A 20,346-nucleotide genomic window follows, 5' to 3' on the forward strand; every position below is an offset into this window, starting at 1 on the left:
AAAGCCTGACCAAAGTCCTGAGATCAAATCCTAAGTGATGAACATTGCCTAACGCTGTCTACTTGAGGAGAATGAGTACAGACAATGAGGAAAGCCAAGGAACTCTGGTTCTAGCACATACCTGACATTATTTTGTTCAACCCCATCAGTTCCCACACGAAGAAATAGAATCAAAGAAGTTTAACTGATTTGACTGGACCTCCTGACACTTGTTCTGTGACCTGAAAGTGCCAGCCAGTCACCTCCGTCTTCCCCACCCCCACCATAAAATCAGTTTGCCAAATTATATTGATCCTCAACCTCAAAATGTCTGTCACAGCAATTGCCTTGTTTCTGCCCCTGATGCCAGTCAGGTTGCTCATTACCTCGCACTTGTCCCAGTACCTTCTCTGACCTCCCTGCCTGCATCTCTTTCCCCACCCCTCTCTATTTCTCATAACCATGCACAACTGTCGGCTGATGTTTCTCAAAGCCTAGCTTTTACCTTGAATGCAAACCTAGGGTACAAAGGGCCTGGATTCAAATCCCGATTTACCATTCTGTCACTGAACAGACTCAGCCATTGCGGTTAAACACAAAAACAGGCGAGGTGAGACCACAGAGGTTTAAAAGCTCAGCTCGCGTCACTGAACGGGACAGAGGCATCAACCTACAGCATTGGGCCAAAGTAGCAACCTCGATAAGTCAAAATCAGTACTGAGAGACATGTGAGTTATGAAACCCAGCAGTCTTATCTTTGTTCTGAGCACAGTCGGGGGTGGGGAAAATGAGGGCCACATGGAGCGGGTGGGCGGGATGGTGGGGAGAAAGGGAATCCCCACATCCGCTGCCTATTGCACTTCTCAATGAAAACGTCTCCCCTCCCTAGAAACAGAAGCAGAAATGAAACTTTAGCCAGAGCCAAGGGTTATAGCAGGGCAGGAAGACCAGAATTAGGAGAAAACTCTGTCTATGAATATGAAAACCAGCCTCCCCTCTTTACAACTCCAAGGCACTGAGTAGAGACAGCGAGAGAGCTTAGCTCAGAGGAGCCAGGACCAGGCAGCCTGCATTCAGATGCACACCTACCACCCCAGAAAAGCAGGACCTCTGTCCTCAGTGTGCGATTCTAATTACTCCACGCTATGTACCTTTAAAACAACGGGAGCATGGAGTTTACTGTGTCCTGAGGTAGGAAGCTAAGTTTACAGATGAATCTGTGATGAAGGAGTATCAGTTGCTTCATTCTAGGAATGGACCAGATTACTAGAGATTTAAACAGTTTAGGGAAATGGGCAGAAATGAGGCTAGTGAAATTCAGTCTCACAAAGCTGGAAGGTCATGCTTCAAAGTAGCATCCACGAGACATTTAAATGGAGCCCTAATAAGTAGAATTGCAGAAAATAATGAGGAAAGAGCCCTAGGGCTAGATAATAATATCATCAACAGTCTAGTTGCAAACAGGGGATTTCCTTGTAAAGCAAAGTAATAGTTCCTCTCTGTAAATGGTTTCTCACATCTCATTTAGAATCCTGGGTGCAATCCTGGGCTTGTAGCTACCCAGAAACTGAGAATTGTGTTAAAAAGGGAACAGAAGAGAAAAAAGGAAAGGTTGGTCTGGGACTCAGGAACATGCTATAATATTTTTTAAAGGCATTTTTTTTAACCTCTTCTCGAGCTGAGTACAAAAAAAAAAAAAAATCATTCCTTAAACTGTGGTTCAGGGGTCATGAGTATCAAATAAGGGTCCCCGCAATTATTTTATCTATTTATTAATTTATTTACAGACGGGATCATGCTCTGTTGCCCAGGCTAGAGTGCAGTGGTGTGATCATATGTCACTGCAGCTTCCACTTCCCCGCCTCAAGCGATCCTTCTGCCTCAGCCTCCCAAAGTCTTGGGGATTACAGGCTTGAGCTACTGTGCCTGGCCCACACAATTCTTTTTATGTCTTTGGCCTCACCCTTTGCTGACTTGGCACTTTTTACTGGCATATATTTTTGAGATAAGACTTCTAAATTATAGGGAGAGAGTGGCGGGTTTTAAGCTGAGAGAAAGGAAATGGAATAATTTTGAAGTTAGCATTAATTTCAGCACAGTCAGGTACACATAAAATCAGGTTATTGTAGAACCATCAGTTCAGGGTAAGCTCCAACTTCATGAAATCAGAAACGCTTCAAACCACAGCTCTTTGCCAGCAGAGATCAACAAAAGACCAGATCAAAGAACAGAAAGGCCATGGAGTTTGTGGCCAGAGAGACACTAGGAGATGTGGGGATTCCAGCCCTTTTCATCCAGTTAGAATGCAATTCTCTTATGATATTTAATACGTTTTGAATCCACATCCTAAGACCCTGCTATCTCTTTCCTGTATGCAGTGAGAGAAAGGGAGAGGGAGAGACTCCTTAGACCTGTGCCATCCAATATTGCGGCTATCAGGTACTTAAAATGTGGCTGGTCTTGTAAATGCTGTTAAGTGTAAAAATTTAACTGAATGCCTGAAAGAATGTAAAATATCTGAATTTTTTTTTTTTTTTTCCCGAGACAGTCTTGCTCTGTTGCCCAGGCTGGAGTGCAATGGTGCTATCTTGGCTCACTGCAACCTCCGCCTCCTGGGTTCAAGCAATCTCGTGCCTCAGCCTCCAGAGTAGCTGGGATTACAGATGCACACCACCACCCCCGGCTAATTTTTGTATTTTTAGTAGAGACAGGTTTCACCATGTTGACCAGGCTGGTCTCGAACTCCTGACCTCATGATCCACCCGCCTCGGCCTCCCAAAGCGCTAGGATTACAGGCATGAGCCACCGTGCCCGGCCATGAACATTTTTTTAATGTTGATTATGTATTGAAATGATAATATTTCTGATGTATTGGGTTAAATAAATTATTAAAATCAGCCAGATGCAGTGTCACACTCCTGTAACCCCAGCACTTTAGGAGGCCAAGTCAGGAGGATTCCTTAAGCCCAGGAGTTTGAGACCAGCCTGGGCAACATAGGGAGATCCACATCTCTACAAAAAAAAAAAAAAATAGATTAATTAAATAAAATAAATTGTCCCTTCTCTTTCTACTTTTCTTAAAGTGGGTACTAGAAGGTTTAAAATTCACATGTAACTCACACTGTCTTGGACAGTCCTGCTTTAGACTTTCAAACAGTGGAATAAATTCTTTTTTTTTTTTTTTTTGAGATGGAGTCTCGCTCTGTCACCCAGGCTGGAGTGCAGTGGCGCGATCTCGGCTCACTGCAAGCTCCGCCTCCTGGGTTCACGCCATTCTCCTGCCTCAGCCTCTGGAGTAGCTGGGACTACAGGTGCCCGCCACCACACCCGGCTAATTTTTTGTATTTTTTAGTAGAGACAGGGTTTCACCATGTTAGCCAGGATGGTCTCGATCTCCTGATTTCGTGATCTGCCCGCTTCGGCCTCCCAAAGTGCTAGGATTACAGGCGTGAACCACCGCGCTCGGCCTAAACAGTGGAATAAATTCTAGGATAGCAGTTTGCATTGCCCTTGTTAAATTTCTGGGATAAGGGAGAAAACTGATAAAATGAGAGTTTGTTTTCATTTTCTTTTTTCAGGAATATAATCTCAAATTGCTCAGGCCCAATTGCTGTCAGTTGGAGTGGATGTTTGGGTTTAATGAATGCTTGTGGTACAGAAACTTATTAATAATATTTAAAGAAATACAGCCGGGAGAAATACAGGACACAGTGAATGGGCTCATTCTTTGGCATAATTTCATGTGAATTAAATGAAACCCATAAAGTCCACATAAACCTACACCATGGCTTGCAAAAACACTGTTTATCACAGAAGACAGAAAAATGCCATCATTTATTCGTCTTTGTATGCTAGAGGAAACTGAGAAAATGTTAGTCCAAATAGAACACTCAACTCTCTGTTGTACCCCAGACTGTTGTATCTGAAAAAGAAAAAAAAAAAGAAAGAGCAGAACTCTTTCTAATGGTAGATGTTTTTTTCCCCTGAGTGAATCAGAGAACAGCCTGTGGTCTAAACCAAAAAAAAAAAAAAAAAAAAAGCCTTATGTAAACGGGTAAAGACATGTGCATGGGTGTGGAATTATTCATGAAGCTACAAGACTGAAGAAAAACTCCCCTCTCTCCCCTCTAGAAAGACTGAGATGATGTATAATTCTTACAATCCAGGTGGCTTCTTACTTGACAGTTGCCCTTTTATATCCACGAACATGAGAAGCAATTACTTGACACAATCTTTTTTATGCTGTTTTTTAAATTAGAAAATTGATTTATGTGAATACACAAACTAAAAATTGATTATAAAAACAACTAAACATGTGTCATTCTAGGCAATTCTAGGCAGCCTAGACACTGCTAGTATTGACATGTACCACTGAAAAGAAATGAGATTATGAACTATTTTGGGGTTAGTACAGACAGCTGAGTGATTTGTACATACTCAACATTCTTATTGAGATCATCTAATACCTCTCTGTAAATTTGTTGAAAAGTAAGTGACTTGAAGCTTTTCATTATCAATTTTAGGAAAATACCTTCAAGTCTACTTGGAGGAATCCCCAACATTTTCAACAGGATGTCAGAATGACCTTGGGCTATGTTGGCAAAGCACAATGGGAAGAAGACAACCGATTGAAGGTCAAACTAGGCCTTAAAAAAAATTGTTCTTCCTAAACGAAACTTTATGTAAGACCCAAGCTTCCTTTATGTAAAAATAGGATACTCACTAGGCTTTGGGGCTGACAATGGTTTTTAAATCTTGCTAATCTTCCTGGAATGAAACCAGCATGACTCAAAGAAAAAAAGAGAGTCTATAATATTTTCGAATCCCTGAGTTCTTTTCTTTATATATTAAAAAGGATTACTAGGTTGGGTGTGGTGGCTCACGCCTGTAATCCCAGCACTTTGGGAGACCGAGGGGAGAGGATCACCTGAGTTCGAGACCAGCCTGACCAACATGGAGAAACCCTGTCTCTACTAAAAATACAAAATTAGCCAGGCGTGGTGGCACATGCCTGTAATCCCAGCTACTCAAGAGGCTGCGGCAGGAGAATTGCTTGAACTCGGAAGGCAGAGCCAAGATCGCACCACTGCACTCCAGCCTGGGCAACAAGAGTGAAACTCTGTCTCAAAATAATAATAATAATAATAAAAGGGATTACTTGCATAACATAATTGTTCTTTTAAAATTACTGGCAGTATTGCTGAATGTATTTAGATTGTTTCACCAAGTGACAACAACTGAATTCATAGAGATTCATCAACAAGACCTGATACAAAAAAAAAATGTAAGCATATTATAGCGGATACTTCCAAGACTCTTGGTCTAACACGTATTAGAAAGTAGGAGCCCAGGCACAGGGGCTCCCGCGGGTAATCCCAAAGCTTTGGGAAGCCAAGGCAGGTGGATGGCTTGAGCCCAGGAGTTAGAGACCAGCCTGGGCAACATGATGAAATCCCGTCATCACAAAAAAAAAATGCAAAAATTAACTGGGCGTGGTGGCGCGCACCTGTAGTCCCAGCTACTCGGGAGGCTGAGGTGGGGGGATCACCTGAGCCCAGGGAAGTTGAGGCTGCTGTGAGTCATGGTCATGACACTGCCCTCCAGCCTGGACAACAGATTGAGACCCTGTCTCAAAAAAAAAAAAAAAAAAAGAAAGAAAAGAAAGAAAAAGAAAATTAGGGCCGGGCGCAGTGGCTCACACCTGTAATCCCAGCACTTTGGGAGGCCGAGGCGGGCGGATCACGAGGTCAGGAGATCGAGATCATCCTGGCTAACACGGTGAAACCTCGTCTCTACTAAAAATACAAAAAATTAGCTGGGCGTGGTGGCGGGCGCCTGTAGTCCCAGCTACTCAGGAGGCTGAGGCAGGAGAATGGCGTGAACCCGGGAGGCAGAGCTTGCCGTGAGCCAAGATGGCGCCACTGCACTCCAGCCTGGGTGACAGACAGAGCGAGACTCCGTCTCAAAAAAAAAAAAAATAATAATAAAAGTAAAAATAAAGCAAATTAGAAGGAAAATACAAAATATGACAGATTTTAAAATACCTTTAGGTTCATGCAGTTTGTTTAACTCTTGTCCTTATTATAAAGCCATAGACATTAGAGATCCAGAAAGAACCTGTAAAAACAGTTGTACAGCGTAGTGGTGCAGAGTACAGGAAATGGTGTTTAATTTCCTGAGTTCTGAACCTAACTCTGTGACCCAATAGTTGTATAATGTCAGGCAAGCTATTTAACTCCTTGGAAACCCACTTTCCCTCATGTGTAAAACAGCGATAATCATAATACCTATCTTATAAGGTTATGGAGTTAAATTAGGTTATTTATCTTGCACAAAGAAAGGACTCAATCCTTGCTGGTTGTGATTTAATCCAGCACTTTCGTTTCACAAGCGAGGGATCTGCAGTAAGGAGACTTATCTCTGGTCTCACCATTAGGTTGAGACAGATCCTCAGCTAGAATCCAAAGTGCTCTTACCACTTTTCCACAACTTTTGCTTTGTCCTTTGCATTTTAAAATTATTAATTTCCTATTGCACCTTTTCGTTATAGACCCCAAGTGCAACTAGATACAAACACCAGGAAAATACATACCACATCTTAATAATTTAAAAATTGTGAAATTGGCTAAATTGTAATAGATTTAATCTTAGGCCGGGCGCGGTGGCTCACGCCTGTAATCCCAGCACTTAGGGAGGCCGAGGCAGGTGGATCACCTAAGGTCGGGAGTTCGAGACCAGCATGACTAACATGGAGAAACCCCATCTCTCCTAAAAATACAAAATTAGCTGGGGTTGTGGTGCACGCCTGTAATCCCAGCTACTCGGGAGGCTGAGGCAGGAGAATCGCTTGAACCTGGGAGACGGAGGTTGTGGTGAGCCAAGATTGCGCCATCGCACTCCAGCCTGGGCAACTAGAGCGAAACTCCGTCTCAAAAAAAAAAAAATTTAATGTTAAGAGATCATTAATTAGCATGAGTTAATCATTTTTCTTTAAATCTTACATAATCTAGAAAGCTTCAAACGTGCCAGCTTTACTGCGACTCTTTCCACGTTTTCTTTCTGTTTGTCTCCCTCTGGTGGATTTAAAAAAATACTTGCTTTTATTAGGTTGGTGCAAAAGTAAATGTGGGTTTTGCCACTAATGGCAAAAATGCCCTCGACAGTTGCCCTTTTATATCCACAAACATGAGAAGCAATTACTTGACATAATCTTTTGTATGCTGTTTTTTAAATTGGAGTATTGATTTATGTGAATACACAAACTAAAAACGGTTAGAAAAACAACTACATTTTTGTGGATATAACTAATTTATGTGGATATAGAATGGCAAAAATGCCATTATTGGCAAAACCAGCAATTACTTTTGCACAAACCTAGTATTTTCAGAAGTACTGTATGGGTTATTTGGGATAGGTTTTACTCTTTAAGAGTTCACCTGTTGTCTCCTGGTTCACGGTACAGAACCTCTAGAAGACGGCCTTGCCTTAATGGAAGTCTTCGCAGAAGCTCCAATTCAGGGAGGGTAGAAACAGGCCAAGGACACCTGTTCCCTAAACCCACATGAGCACCAGGAAGCACACGTGAAGGTGCATATGTTATATTCAGAGAACTTCAGTTGCTTGAAGTGACTGAGAAGAAAGTACAAGAAATTAGGGAGCAAAGGCTAGGGCAGGAGACCAAACACAAAGGGAAGCAGGGGCCAGGTCATGGGGCCTTTCAAGTTATATTTGAATTTTATTTTGTAGACAGGTAATGAAGGTTATATTAGTTAGAATTAGGCTGCAAAAAGAGAAAACTCAAATAAGTGGTTTTTTGAAAAAACAGATGTTGGCCAGATGCAGTGGCTCACACCTGTAATCCCAATGCTTTGTGAGGCCAAGGCAGGCAGATCACTTGAGGCCAGGAGTTTGAGACCAGCCTAGCCATCATGGTGAAACTCTAGTAAAAATACAAAATTAGCCAGGCGTGGGTGATGCGTGTCTGTAATCCCAGCTACTTGGGAGGCTGAGGCACGAGAATCGCTTGAACCCGGGTGGTGGAGGCTGCAGTGAGTTGAGATCGTGCCACTGCACTCCAGCCTGGGCAACAGAGTGAGACTCTGTCTCAAAAAAATAAGAAATACATAAATAAAAAACAGGTGTTTATTTCTGTCTTATGAAAAGAAGTCAGGAAGTAGAAAGTCCAGGGTTTTAAAGCAAGCTCCCTGTCATCAAGGATCCAGCCTCCTTCCAATTCTTCCCTTCCTAGGGTGTAGCCCTTGTCATCATATATATTTATCTAGTGATAAATATATCACTAGATAAATCTACATCTACACTGGCAAGTGAATTTCTTTTTTTTTTTTTTCAGAAAATAAACTAACCCATTTCTATCCTCATACCAGTTCTGCCGCTTTGTTCTCTGGCTCCTCATTTTACTAGAAGAAAGAACAATGAAATGAGAGTGAGAAGAAGGTGTGGGAAACTGGAGCTTAGGAGAGTGAGTATCTCAGAAAACAATAGAGGAGTGCTTTAAACGATGTAGATTAGTCACATGAAGTCTGAAGCTTAGTTTTTTGTTTTTTTTTTTTGAGATGGAGTCTGGCTCTGTCGCCCAGGCTGGAGTGCAGTGGCGCGATCTCGGCTCACTGCAAGCTCCGCTTCCCAGGTTCACGCCATTCTCCTGCCTCAGCCTCCCGAGTAGCTGGGACTACTACAGGCGCCCGCCACTATGCCGGGCTAATTTTTTGTATTTTTAGTAGAGACAGGGTTTCACTGTGTTAGCCAGGATGGTCTTGATCTCCTGACCTCGTGATCCGCCTGCCTCGGCCTCCCAAAGTGCTGGGATTACAGGCGTGAGCCACCGCACCCGGCCTGAAGCTTAGTTTTTATTAGAGCTAGCAGTGAGGTTACTGGTGACCTTGGAGAAGGTGTGTCGGCACTTTTTTCGTAGAACAGAACCCTGTTTAATGTTGAAGCTCACTGACTAGAATCATACCTTTCTTGCCTCTCACAATAATGATAATGATGGAATCAAATCGTTGGGGAAGAAGTTAGCTGCCAGTGAACTGAGGAGTGAAGGGAAGGAACAAAAAGTGGGTAGAGAAAGTAAGAGTCAGCCTTCAAGAAATCTGAATGAAGAGGCAGTGGCCTGTCCTCATCCCTAATGTGCTCTTGACCCAAACAATGTTCCTTGGGATTAGCATCCAACATGAAAGAGCTGTGGACACCTCAGTTGTGTTCATGGAAAAAGTCGCAAACTCTCTTACTGATTTGCACCTTGTTTTTTGTTTTGTTTTGTTTTGAGACAGAGTATCCCTCTGTCGCCCAGGCTGGTGTGCAGTGGCAACATCTCGACTCACTGCAATTTCTGCCTCTTGGGCTCAAGCGATTCTCCTGCTTCAGCCTCCTGCGTAGCTGGGATTACAGACAGGTGCCATTACATCTGGCTAATTTTTATATTTTTAGTGTAGACAGGGTTTGGCCATGTTGCCCAGGCTGGTCTTGAACTCTTGACGTCAAGTTATCCACCCGCCTTGGCCTCCCAAAGTGTTGGGATTACAGGCGTGAGCCACCACACCCACCTGTATCTTCTGCTTCAGCTGCGTTCCCATGGTTACAGGGATCCTGCTTATTTGGGGCGTTGGTGGCCTCTACTTTCCCCTTGGTTTAATGAGTTTTTACTTCTCAGCACTTTCCTTAGAACACAGTCTTACTGTGTTTTTCCTTCTGGCTGCTACCACATCCAACAGAGCTAACAGCTCTGACCAAGCTTCTCTCGCATGAATACAAAGGGCATCACATCCCCTCTTGACCTGGTGTACCCTCTCTAAGAGGAACCTGAACATGAAGCAAGATAGATAGGGCAGAAGCTGGGGAGCAGGAAGGTGGGGGGTATCTTTTCTTATTTTTTTCAGATAAGAGAGATGCTGAAAATGGAGGGAAAGTAGGGGATATTTGATGCAGGGAAGTCCCTGGAAGACAGAGAAGATGAATCCAGGACACAGGTGTAGAACCGGCCCTACTAAACAAGGGCTTAAGTGAAGGTAAGTTTGAAGCAAAGGTGAATAAGATAGGAAACTAAGAAAGGAATATATTATCAGTAGAGTTATCTTAGATGACTGAAAATTCAATTGGTTCTGATTTAATTCACACTTATGTAGTCTTTATGTTTCATGCAATATACTTGGAACATGAGATTATCATACACGTTATATATTTTCATATGCATTATCTATTTTAATTATCACATATATATAACTATATATAGTCAAAATGTATCAACTTAGATTTATATACAGTAATATGTCACATTTTATTTATTTTTATTTTTTGAGACAAAGTCTTGCTCTGTCACCCAGGCTGGAGTGTAGCGGTGCAACCAGCCTCACCACAGCCTCAACCTCCCTGGCTCAAGTGACCCTTCTAATTCAGCATCCCAATTAGCTGGGACTATAGGCATGCACCACCACGCCCGGCTAGTTTTTTGACTTTTTTTGTAGAGACAGAGTCACCCTATGTTGCCCAGGGTGGTCTTGAACTCCTGGTCTCAATCCATCCTTCTGCCTTGGCCTCTCAAAGAGCTGGGATTACAGTCATGAACCACAATGCCTAGCTCCATTTGTCACATTTTAAAAGGTGTTTCACATATATTATGAAAATTTATTTTTCTAGCAATCACTGCTGTATAGCTGGGATGCTAGCCATTGACTCAGAAGAACTAAGACTTGAAATGAACTAAGGAACTAAGGAACTAAGCCTTGAACTAAACCTTGAAATGAATTGAGAAGCCTTGAAATGAGTTGAGAGGCGTCAGGTTGCCTGCCCTAGGAACCTCGTGCTGGACAAATCTTCATTTTCTAGGTTCCTTTTTCTTGTCTTCCTTCAAAGAGCATGTAAGATCTGAATTTCTAAAAAATTTAAGTAAATTGGAGCAAAGTGGAGATAAGGACTGCTCTCTCTTAGAGACAGTGTTTCATTGTTCTCTCCTGGTTTTTAATAGAGTACAGGGAGACCATTAAAAAAAGACTCACTATTTCATCTTGTTGGTTATTTCTAGGGATTAAATCATAATCCTCATCCTTCATAAAATAAAATATGTCATTATCATTATAACAGGGAGCCCATAAAATGCACAATCCCAGTTCCTCAGCACTAGCTTGAATAGGGCTTTTCAGTGCCTTGGAGAGTTACATTAGGATACAAAATTTAGTAGCTAACATTTATTGAGCATTAATCCTGTGCTGGGTTCCATGCTAAGCACTTTGCATATATTATCTAATTTAATCTTCATTACAAGTCTTCAGGGTAGGTAGTATTACCGTCTGCAGTTTCCAGATGAGAAATTTGAGTCATCCAGAGGTTAAGTGACTTTCTCTGCTAGTCAGCTGCCAACAGGATTTGCAGAGAGAAGCGCCATCTCTATGTAATAAATAACACATCAAAATCCATCTTGTGTAAACTGGAGGTGGCTCACAGGTGACCCTTGATACTATGGAGTATTAATCCTGTGGTTAGAATGAAATTGGGAGCATCTAAGAGAACAAGAATAAGAAGAGGGAAGTGGCCGGGTACGGTGTCTCACACCTATAATCCCAGCATTTTGGGAGGCCAAGGCGGGCAGATCGCCTTAGGTTAGGAGTTCCAGACCAGCCTGGCCAATATGGCGAAACCCTATCTCTACAGCTGGGTATGGTGGCGGGTGCCTGTAATCCCAGCTACATGGGATGCCGAGGCAGGAGAATTGCTTGAACCCAGAGGCAGAGGTTGCAGTGAGCCAAGATCGCGCCACTGCACTTCAGCCTGGGTGACACAGCAAGACTCCATCTCAAAAAAAAAAAGGAAGAAGAGGGAAGTGTGGTTAGTGTTAGATGATGGTCCTAGGAAGGCTCCATGCCAGGCACTGGAAGGCAAGGGTGAGATAGACAAGGTCCTGCTTCATCCTGGGTTCACAGTCTGGTGGGGCCGATTATGATTTAGTCTATAGGCCAGGCATTGTCTGGTCCTATTTATATTTAATTCATAATTCTAATTTTAATGGACACTTCATAGTTGTAACAATTTATTAGGTTTTCCTCATTTTTATTCATTTAAACCATTCTCTCATGGTTGTGTAGTTCAATTTTTTTTTTTTTGCCAGTTTGGGGCCAATATAGGTAGACAATATTCCTACATACTTTTTGGTTTCTACTAAAATATTTTCTTTTCTTTTCTTTTTTTTTTTTTTGAGACAGAGTCTTGTTCTGTTGCCCAGGCTGGAGTGCAGTGGCGCGATCTCAGATCACCACAAGCTCCGCCTCCCGGGTTCATGCCATTCTCCTACCTCAGCCTCCTGAGTAGCTGGGACTACAGGCGCCCGCTACCATGCCCGGCTAATTTTTGTATTTTTAGTAGAGACGGGGCTTCACCGTATTAGCCAGGATGGTCTCGATCTCCTGACCTTGTGATCTGCCCGGCTTGGCCTCCCAAAGTGCTGGGATTACAGGTGTGAGCCACTGTGCCCGGCCTAAAATATTTTCTTAGAATAAATTTCTGTAGTACATTTACTAGGTCAAAGAGTATGAATATCTTTATGGTTCTCCCAATATATTATTACATTGCTTCCTAAAAGGGGTTGTTATTTACTCAGCAAATATTTATCAAGCATCTACTATATATCAGGACTTATACTAAGCACTAGGGATACATTATAAACAGACATGGTCCCTGTCCTCAAAGAAGAATACCAATTTATGTCACTAGAAATGTATACTTTAGGCTGGGTACGGTGGCTCACACCTATAACCTCAGGAATTTGGAAGGCTGAAGCGGGTGGATCCTTCGAGCCCAGGAGTTCTAGACCAGCCTGAGCAATATGGCAAGAACCCTTTCTCTACAAAAAATAAAAAAAAAATTAGCCGGGGCGGTGGTGTGTGCCTGTAATCCCAGCTGCTTGGGAGGCTGAGGCTGAGGCTGAGGCGGGAAGATCACTAGACACCAGGCTGTCGAGGCTGCAGTGGCCTGAGATCACGACACTGCACTCCAGCCTGAATGACAGAGTGAGATTCCCTCTCAAAACAAAACAAAAAAAAAAAAAGAAAAGAAATGTATACTTTTAAATTTTGGTGCAAATCACCAGCACCAAAATTACAATTTTTAAAAGCTTGTACCTAATTCTTTTCTAAAGTTGAACTTAATGGTCAGGTATGTGCATTCTATTTTTATATAAATTATTTTTATATGTATGTGAACTCTTTTCTTTCTTTCTTTCTTTCTTTCTTTTTTTTTTTTTTTTGAGACAGTCTTGCTGTGTTGCCCAGGCTGGAGTGCAATGGTGTGATCTGGGCTCACTGAAACCCCCGCCTCCCGGGTTCAGGCGATTCTCCTGCCTCAGTCTCCCAGCTAGCTTGAATTACAGGCAGGTGCCACCACACCCGGCTAATTTTTGTATTTTTAGTAGACACGGGGTTTCGCCATGTTGGCCAGGCTGGTCTCGAACTCCTGACTTCAGGTGATCCACCTGCCTCAGCCTCCCAAAGTGCTGACATTACAGGCGTGAGCCACTGCACCCGGCCATTAATTCTTTTTTGTGTGAAATACCTTTGTGCATTTTTATAGCCCATTTGATTTTTTATTCTATTTATGAGCTTATTTTCCTTTTAAAATTGAAAAAGGTCTTTATGTCTTCTGTCATGTTTAATATATATTTCCAGTTACCTTACATTTTATTTTTATTATTTCGAATTATACATATGTTTAAAATTTTTATGTATTTGAGTTTGTCTGTCTTTTCTTTGACATATCTTGCTTTGGTTCTAAATTGAATGATCATTTTCCCACAGATGTGATAATTTTTATTTTTTTATTTTTCTTGAGACAGAGTTTCTCTCTTGTCCCCCAGGCTGGAGTGCAATGGCGCGATCTCGGCTCACTGCAACCTCTGCCTCCCCGGTTCACGTGATTCTCCTGACTCAGCCTCCTGAGTAACTGGGATTACACGGGCTCGCCACCACGCCTGGCTAATTTTTGTATTTTTAGGAGAGACGGGGTTTCACCATGTTGGCCAGGCTGGTTTTAAACTCCTGACTGCAAGTGATCCGCCCGCCTTGGTCTCCCAAAGTGCTAAGATAACAGGCGTGAGCCACCGCACCTGGCCCTGATAAATATTATATTCTATTTTCTGATAGTTTCCTTATACCTTAATTTTAATTGAATTTTAGAATGATTTTTAGAGTAAGATTTAGAATGAGTACTTTATCATCTGTTTGGTTGGTCTATATAATTGGAGCTACTTATGGTCTCTATCTCAGTGAATACTTCTCCAATATCTCTGTACTTTTTGCCTGTTTAAAAAACATTGTTGCTTTACAATATCTATTTATGTAGTCTTTCTCATTTATCTGGTTATTTTTCAGAATGTGTCTCTAATTTTTTTTCAGATTTCAAAATCTTATGGGGGGCCGGGTGGCGCAGTGGCTCACGCCTGGCAGATTACAAGGACAGGAATTCGAGACCAGCCTGGCCAATATGGTGAAACCCCGTCTCTACTAAAAATACAAAAATTAGCTGGGCGTGGTGGTGTGCGCCTGTAATCCCAGCTACTCGGGAGGCTGAGGCAGGAGAATCGCTTGAACCAGGGAGGCGGAGGTTGCAGGGGCCACTGCACTCCAGCCTGGGCGGCAGAGCGAGACTCCGTCTCAAAAAAGAAAAAAAAATAAAAATAAAAAAGGGAACTTTTACTGAAACGGAGTTACATTGTAAGGCGGCAAGAACCTTCAAGTTCTAGTTATGCCACTGCTAATTGTCTGATCTTTCACAAGTTTAACTCTAAACCTCAGTTCCTCATCTGTAAACGAGGGATAACATTAATATTTATCTCACGAGATTTTCAGGACTGTTTAAAAATTCATATAAGACATTTAGCATATTTCCTACGTGAACGCCTTGCGTAGGAAACACTAGAAAAGTTAATTATTACGATTAACTTGGGGGCAAATATCCATTTACAATGTGAAGTCTTCGATGTAATGGCTTCTTTTAGATTAAAGATCGACAAGAGTGTCACTGTCATGCTTTTCGTTTAACACCCACTTCAACGAGGTGCCCGCTGCGCCCGCGACCGCCGCCCCTTCCTGTGGTCGGATTTAAAGGGGGCCAAGCTCCACGCTTTAGCAGAACCCGAGGAGGGGCGGGAGCGTCGCCTGGGAGATGAGGGTGGGGCGAGTCTAGCATTCAGAGAAGGCCAACCACCGGCACTTCCGGGGGGCGGGAGGAAGCGAAGGCGCGGCTCCCGACGCGACGCCCAGCAGCCAATCAGAAGGCGGGGCGCCCATTCAAATTGCGGCCTTCTGGGGAGCCGGCGCTGGAGGTGGTGAGTGGCCTGGGGACTGTCTCGAGGGGGTGCCCAAGGTGCCGGACCCTGCGGAGGGGCGAAGTTTCGGCACTGGGGAGGGCGTGCGGACGCTTTCCCTACAGGCGACCGCTGCTCTGCGGGCGGGTGGCCTTAGCTCCGGTCCCCCATTCAATTCCTTAGCATTCCAGGTCGGCGGCGAAGGGGTCCCCGAACGAAGGGCGCAAGGCAGCGTCTCTGCTGGGACCGGGAAGCCGGACTTCAGGGCCTCTCGGCCCGTGGGCTTCTCCCCGAGTCTCCCCGAGTCGGTTGGCATTAAGAGGTAATTCTTAGTCATAGCCCCTGGTAATGACTAGCAGAGAAGGAACAGAATCACCGGATGTTTTGGTTTGGATTGTGCTTGTTTTCCTTGTGATTCCTTCCAGTCCTCTTTAAAATCTGATGGTGAAACTCTTCAAACAGAAACCGTATTGATTTGTGCAAATCGCAAATGGTTTTTAGTTGCAAGAGAATTTCCAGAATCTTCTTTTTGCCTTTAAATTCATTTTATAACAGGAAAATTCTGTATTTTGAGTTGAAACGTTGATGGGAGATGTTTATAACTTGACGAAATTTTTTTGTAATGACTGTTACTTATGTAAAAATTTAAAAGCCTCATTTAAAAATTACCTTCCATTAATTTGTTCCTCGATAGCAATAATCTTTGCAATAGTTTGAACCAGTGTAATTTTAAAGGTTAGAACGCGGCATGCAAATTTAAAGTCTTGTTTACATCCTTGTAAGGAGTTGGATACAAAGTTGACTAAAAGCCAGGTCTCTTAGCTGTCACTGCTGTTCCCTTTCTTTAAAACGTTAATACCTGATAGATATTGTTGCTGTATATTTACATACACCTCTGTCTAATTTGTTGTCTTACTGCTAAAGGGCAGGTTGTCTGTTTATCTAATCTTGCATGGTTTTTCTCAACACAATTAATTTACAGTACTTATCGTACTTACTGCCTGTGGTACTTGGGAATAATCTGCCTCGTGACACCAATCATTTTAATCTTCTCTATAGGCATTCCTGTATTCAACATACGTGGGCCGGACGCGGTGGCTCACGCCTGTAATCCGAGCACTTTGGGAGGCCGAGGCGGGTGGATCACAAGGTCAAGAGATCGAGACCATCCTGGCCAACATGGTGAAACCCCGTCTATACTAAAAATACAAAAATTAGCTGGGCGTGGTGGTGGGCGCCTGTAGTCCCAGCTACTTGGGAGGCTAAGGCAGGAGAATCGCTTGAATACAGGAGGTGGAGGTTGCAGCAAGCCAAGGTCGTGCCACTGCACTCCAGCCTGGTGACAGAGCAAGACTCCGTCTCAAAAAAAATATTTTTATAAAAATAAAATAAAATAAACCTTCTTATGGAACATTGGCAAAAAAAAAAAAAAAAAAAAAAAAAAATACATGTAGCAGGTATTTATAAAAATACTTTGCTCCACACTCTGATTTAGGTGCTAGGGTTTCCTTTAGTCCTTCCCACTCCGCACACTGGGAGTACTTGAAAATCTATGTTGGCATGCACTTTTTACATCTTCTAAGTCACTTGACACATTTGGCCTGATATATGGCTTATCAGTATATTTCTTCTAGACTAAAGAAATGGGAATTGTATTGTTGTCTTTGAAGTCTACAGTATCTATCAGAGGGCCTGGCACTAATGGAAACTTAGTCAATATTTGTTGAATAATGATGGTAAGTTCTCTGAGAGACTTGCCTGAAGCTGCTTGGAAGCAGTATCTGAGCTGCAGATTGTGACCTATTGTAATGTATGCCTCTGGGAATTTACTTACACAATGGGATGTTCTCTATATATTTTTAAAGCTTGTTTGTAGTCTATATGATCTAAATCTTTTTTTTCTTTCAGTTTAGCAGATATTTTCAGAAATGGATACATAAGAAATGGCTGGAAATCAAATGAATGTCCAAAGAAGAGCTTAGGGTCTTAGTAACATTCTTTTTTAAATAACTGTCTGCCAAAATGTCATTACACAGTACTCATAATAGAAATAACAGCGGTGATATTCTTGATATTCCTTCTTCCCAAAATAGTTCATCACTGAATGCCCTCACCCACAGTAGCCGACTTAAGCTGCATTTGAAGTTGGATATGTCAGAATGTGAAAATGATGATCCATTATTGAGATCTGCAGGTAAAGTCAGAGACATAAATAGAACTTACGTTATTTCTGCCAGTAAAAAAACAGCAGACATGCCCCTTACCCCTAATCCTGTAGGTAGATTGGCACTTCAGAGAAGAACTACAAGGAACAAAGAATCATCTTTGCTTGGTAGTGAGTTGGAAGACACAACTGAAAAAACAGCAGAAACACGTCTTACATTACAACGTCGTGCTAAAACAGATTCTGCAGAAAAGTGGAAAACAGCTGAAATAGATTCTGTCAAAATGACACTGAATGTGGGAGGTGAAACAGAAAATAATGGTGTTTCTAAGGAAAGTAGAACAAATGTAAGGATTGTAAATAATGCTAAAAACTCTTTTGTTGCCTCTTCTGTACCTTTAGATGAAGATCCACAGGTCATTGAAATGATGGCTGATAAGAAATACAAAGAAACATTTTCTGCCCCTGGTAGAGCAAATGAAAATATTGCACTTAAGTACTCAAGTAATAGACCACCCATTGCTTCCCTGAGTCAGACTGAAGTTGTTAGATCAGGACACTTGACAACGAAAGCTACTCAGAGCAAGTTGGATATCAAAGTGTTGGGAACAGGAAACTTGTATCATAGAAGTATTGGGAAGGAAATTGCAAAAACGCCAAATAAATTTGGGAGCTTAGAAAAAAGAACACCTACAAAATGTACAACAGAACACAAATTGACACCAAAGTGCGGCCTGCCTCAGCTTAAGAGCCCAGCTCCATCAATACTGAAGAATAGAATGTCTAACCTTCAAGTTAAACAAAGACCAAAAAGTTCCTTTCTTGCAAATAAACAGGAAAGGTCCGCAGAAAATACAATTCTTCCCGAAGAAGAAACTGTAGTTCAGAACACCTCTGCAGCAAAAGACCCCTTAAAAGTAGAGAATAGTCAAGTGACAGTGGCAGTACGCGTAAGACCTTTCACCAAGAGGTATGTGATGCCTTTTAAAATCTAAAGCCAAGCAGTTACATGTAATGTACCTTTAATTGCTCTCTGCCTTTGGAAGGTCAGTGTATTCATGCATCTTCAAACTTGTTGGCAATACTTTTATATAGAAAGAACTTTTAGGTCTAGTTGTAGTGTGTTGATAATTTTTGATCACTGACTATAAAATTAAAAAATTGAATCACAATATTTTGTATATTGAAGTTTCTCTAGATATATTGCTTTTAAAAAGTCTGAATAAGTCACTTAGGTCTGTAATGAAATCTGCTTTCAGATCTGCAATATATGCTGGAATGTTATACCTATCCCTTAAAAGGAGCCATAACAGGCCAGGTGTGGTGGGTCACTCCTGTAATCCCAGTGCTTTGGGAGGCCAAGGCAGGCGGATCACTTGAGGCCAGGGGTTTGAGACCAGCCTGGCCAATATGGTGATACCCTGTCTCTACTAAAAATACAAAAATTAGCTGGGCATGGTGTTGAACACCTGTAATCCCAGTTACTCGGGAGGCTGAGACAGGAGAATCACTTGAACCTGGGAGGCAGAGGCTGCACTGAGCTGAGATCAGGCCACTGCACTCCAGCCCGGGCGACAGAACGAGACTGTCTCAAAAAAAAAAGAAGAGCCATAACAAATTACTGGTTCCCTAAAGAGGTCCTTTCAAAACCCTTTCCAGAGTGGTGATTATCATCATCATTGTCTCTGATTACTATATAGTAGTTATAAATGCAGTGATACATTAGATTTGATTTTGATGGCAAAAAATCTCTCTCTAAAAGTGGTTGTGAATGGGAAAGACACAGATTAAAGATAAGATTGGAAAAGATGGACATGACAAAATGTGAATGTGACAAAATGTAATTGTTTTAAAATATTTTAATGTAGTTGTTTAAAATATTTTAAGGGACAGTGAAAAACTTCACAGGGTTAGTAGTGTTTAACTTGAAGCTGTGTTTCTAAGCAAATTAGAAGAGGATTTGGTGACCACTGCATCAGGGCAGGAACCTCCAGTTTGAACCTAAGGGGTCAGTAGTTAAAGGCAAGTTATACAGTACTGTAGAATCTTTTTCGTGCAAATGGGTTAGTATTAAGAGGGAGAACTGAGGGTGAGTTGGTTTGAGAGAATTGGAATGCCTAATAGAGCCTCAAGAACCATGACAGGAAGAGAAACAATAGAAAGAGCTGGTAGGGACAAAACGCAAGATGGATGACTATACTGAACTTAGTAAGGGACCAAGTGCCTGATTCCAAACTTATCAGACAAGCCTTGAAAGCAGGGCCAGGGTAGAGTACTTGTCAAATTGATGAAGCAGGTGTTTTTTCCAGAATAAATTCTGATTTAAAGCAGTCTCAGAGTCAGGGATGGAGCGGGGAGGGAGTGTATATCTGGAGCCAGACAAGGAGTGATGATGTTTTTCTGTAGATCTAAAGTAAATGAAAGATTTCCACCTAAGTCTCAAAGGGAAAAAGGGTATACAGGAAGATTCATGATTTTAAGGGAGAGAATCTAGAGGAAGGAGGAGAGATCTTTAGTAGTCAAGAGAGACTTATGATTCAAACTTATAGTCAACTGAGTTTGTTAAAATTATATTTGTATTTTATGCCAGCTTTATTTAGATTGGTACCCCTCCAAATTTGTATAATAAAGATGTTTCTAGATTTGAATGAAGAGTATAGGTAGATTATAGTAGGTGGGATGGGAAAAGGTATAGTTCAAGAGAAAAAAAAAAAGAGGAAAAAATCTTGTAAAAGTAGGATAGGTTTTCTGGAGAAATCTGGGATTTTCCCTTTGGTGGCACTGGAGCCACAGGAAATATATTTTGGAAACCCACTAGAATTATGTTTGCTTATCTGCATTTTCCACATAAAAATAAAGAATTATCTTGCCTTAGAAGATTGTTTAAATAGTTTTG

General features: G+C 42.0%; 1 protein-coding gene across 10 annotated transcripts in view; it reads left to right on the forward strand.

Moving 5' to 3' along the window:
- Window positions 1-15,214: 15,214 nt before the first annotated feature.
- The window catches only part of KIF14 (kinesin family member 14), a 68,410-nt gene continuing 63,278 nt past the window's right edge, over window positions 15,215-20,346 (forward strand). Inside the window, exons 1-5 of one of the 10 annotated variants that reach the window (XM_063726018.1) lie at window positions 15,215-15,307; window positions 15,470-15,608; window positions 16,346-16,468; window positions 17,195-17,480; window positions 17,565-18,420. In XM_063726018.1, the coding sequence (XP_063582088.1) occupies window positions 17,309-17,480; window positions 17,565-18,420 (1,028 nt within the window). In that variant the 5' untranslated portion in view covers window positions 15,215-15,307; window positions 15,470-15,608; window positions 16,346-16,468; window positions 17,195-17,308. Of the gene's footprint in view, window positions 15,609-16,345; window positions 16,469-17,194; window positions 18,421-20,346 lie in introns of all 10 variants that reach the window. The other 9 variants (XM_063726019.1, XM_024237762.3, XM_054523539.2 and 6 more) reach the window with 9 other exon arrangements.

This window comes from Pongo abelii, chromosome 1 (genome assembly GCF_028885655.2).
Source record: "Pongo abelii isolate AG06213 chromosome 1, NHGRI_mPonAbe1-v2.0_pri, whole genome shotgun sequence".
Taxonomy (NCBI): domain Eukaryota; kingdom Metazoa; phylum Chordata; class Mammalia; order Primates; family Hominidae; genus Pongo; species Pongo abelii.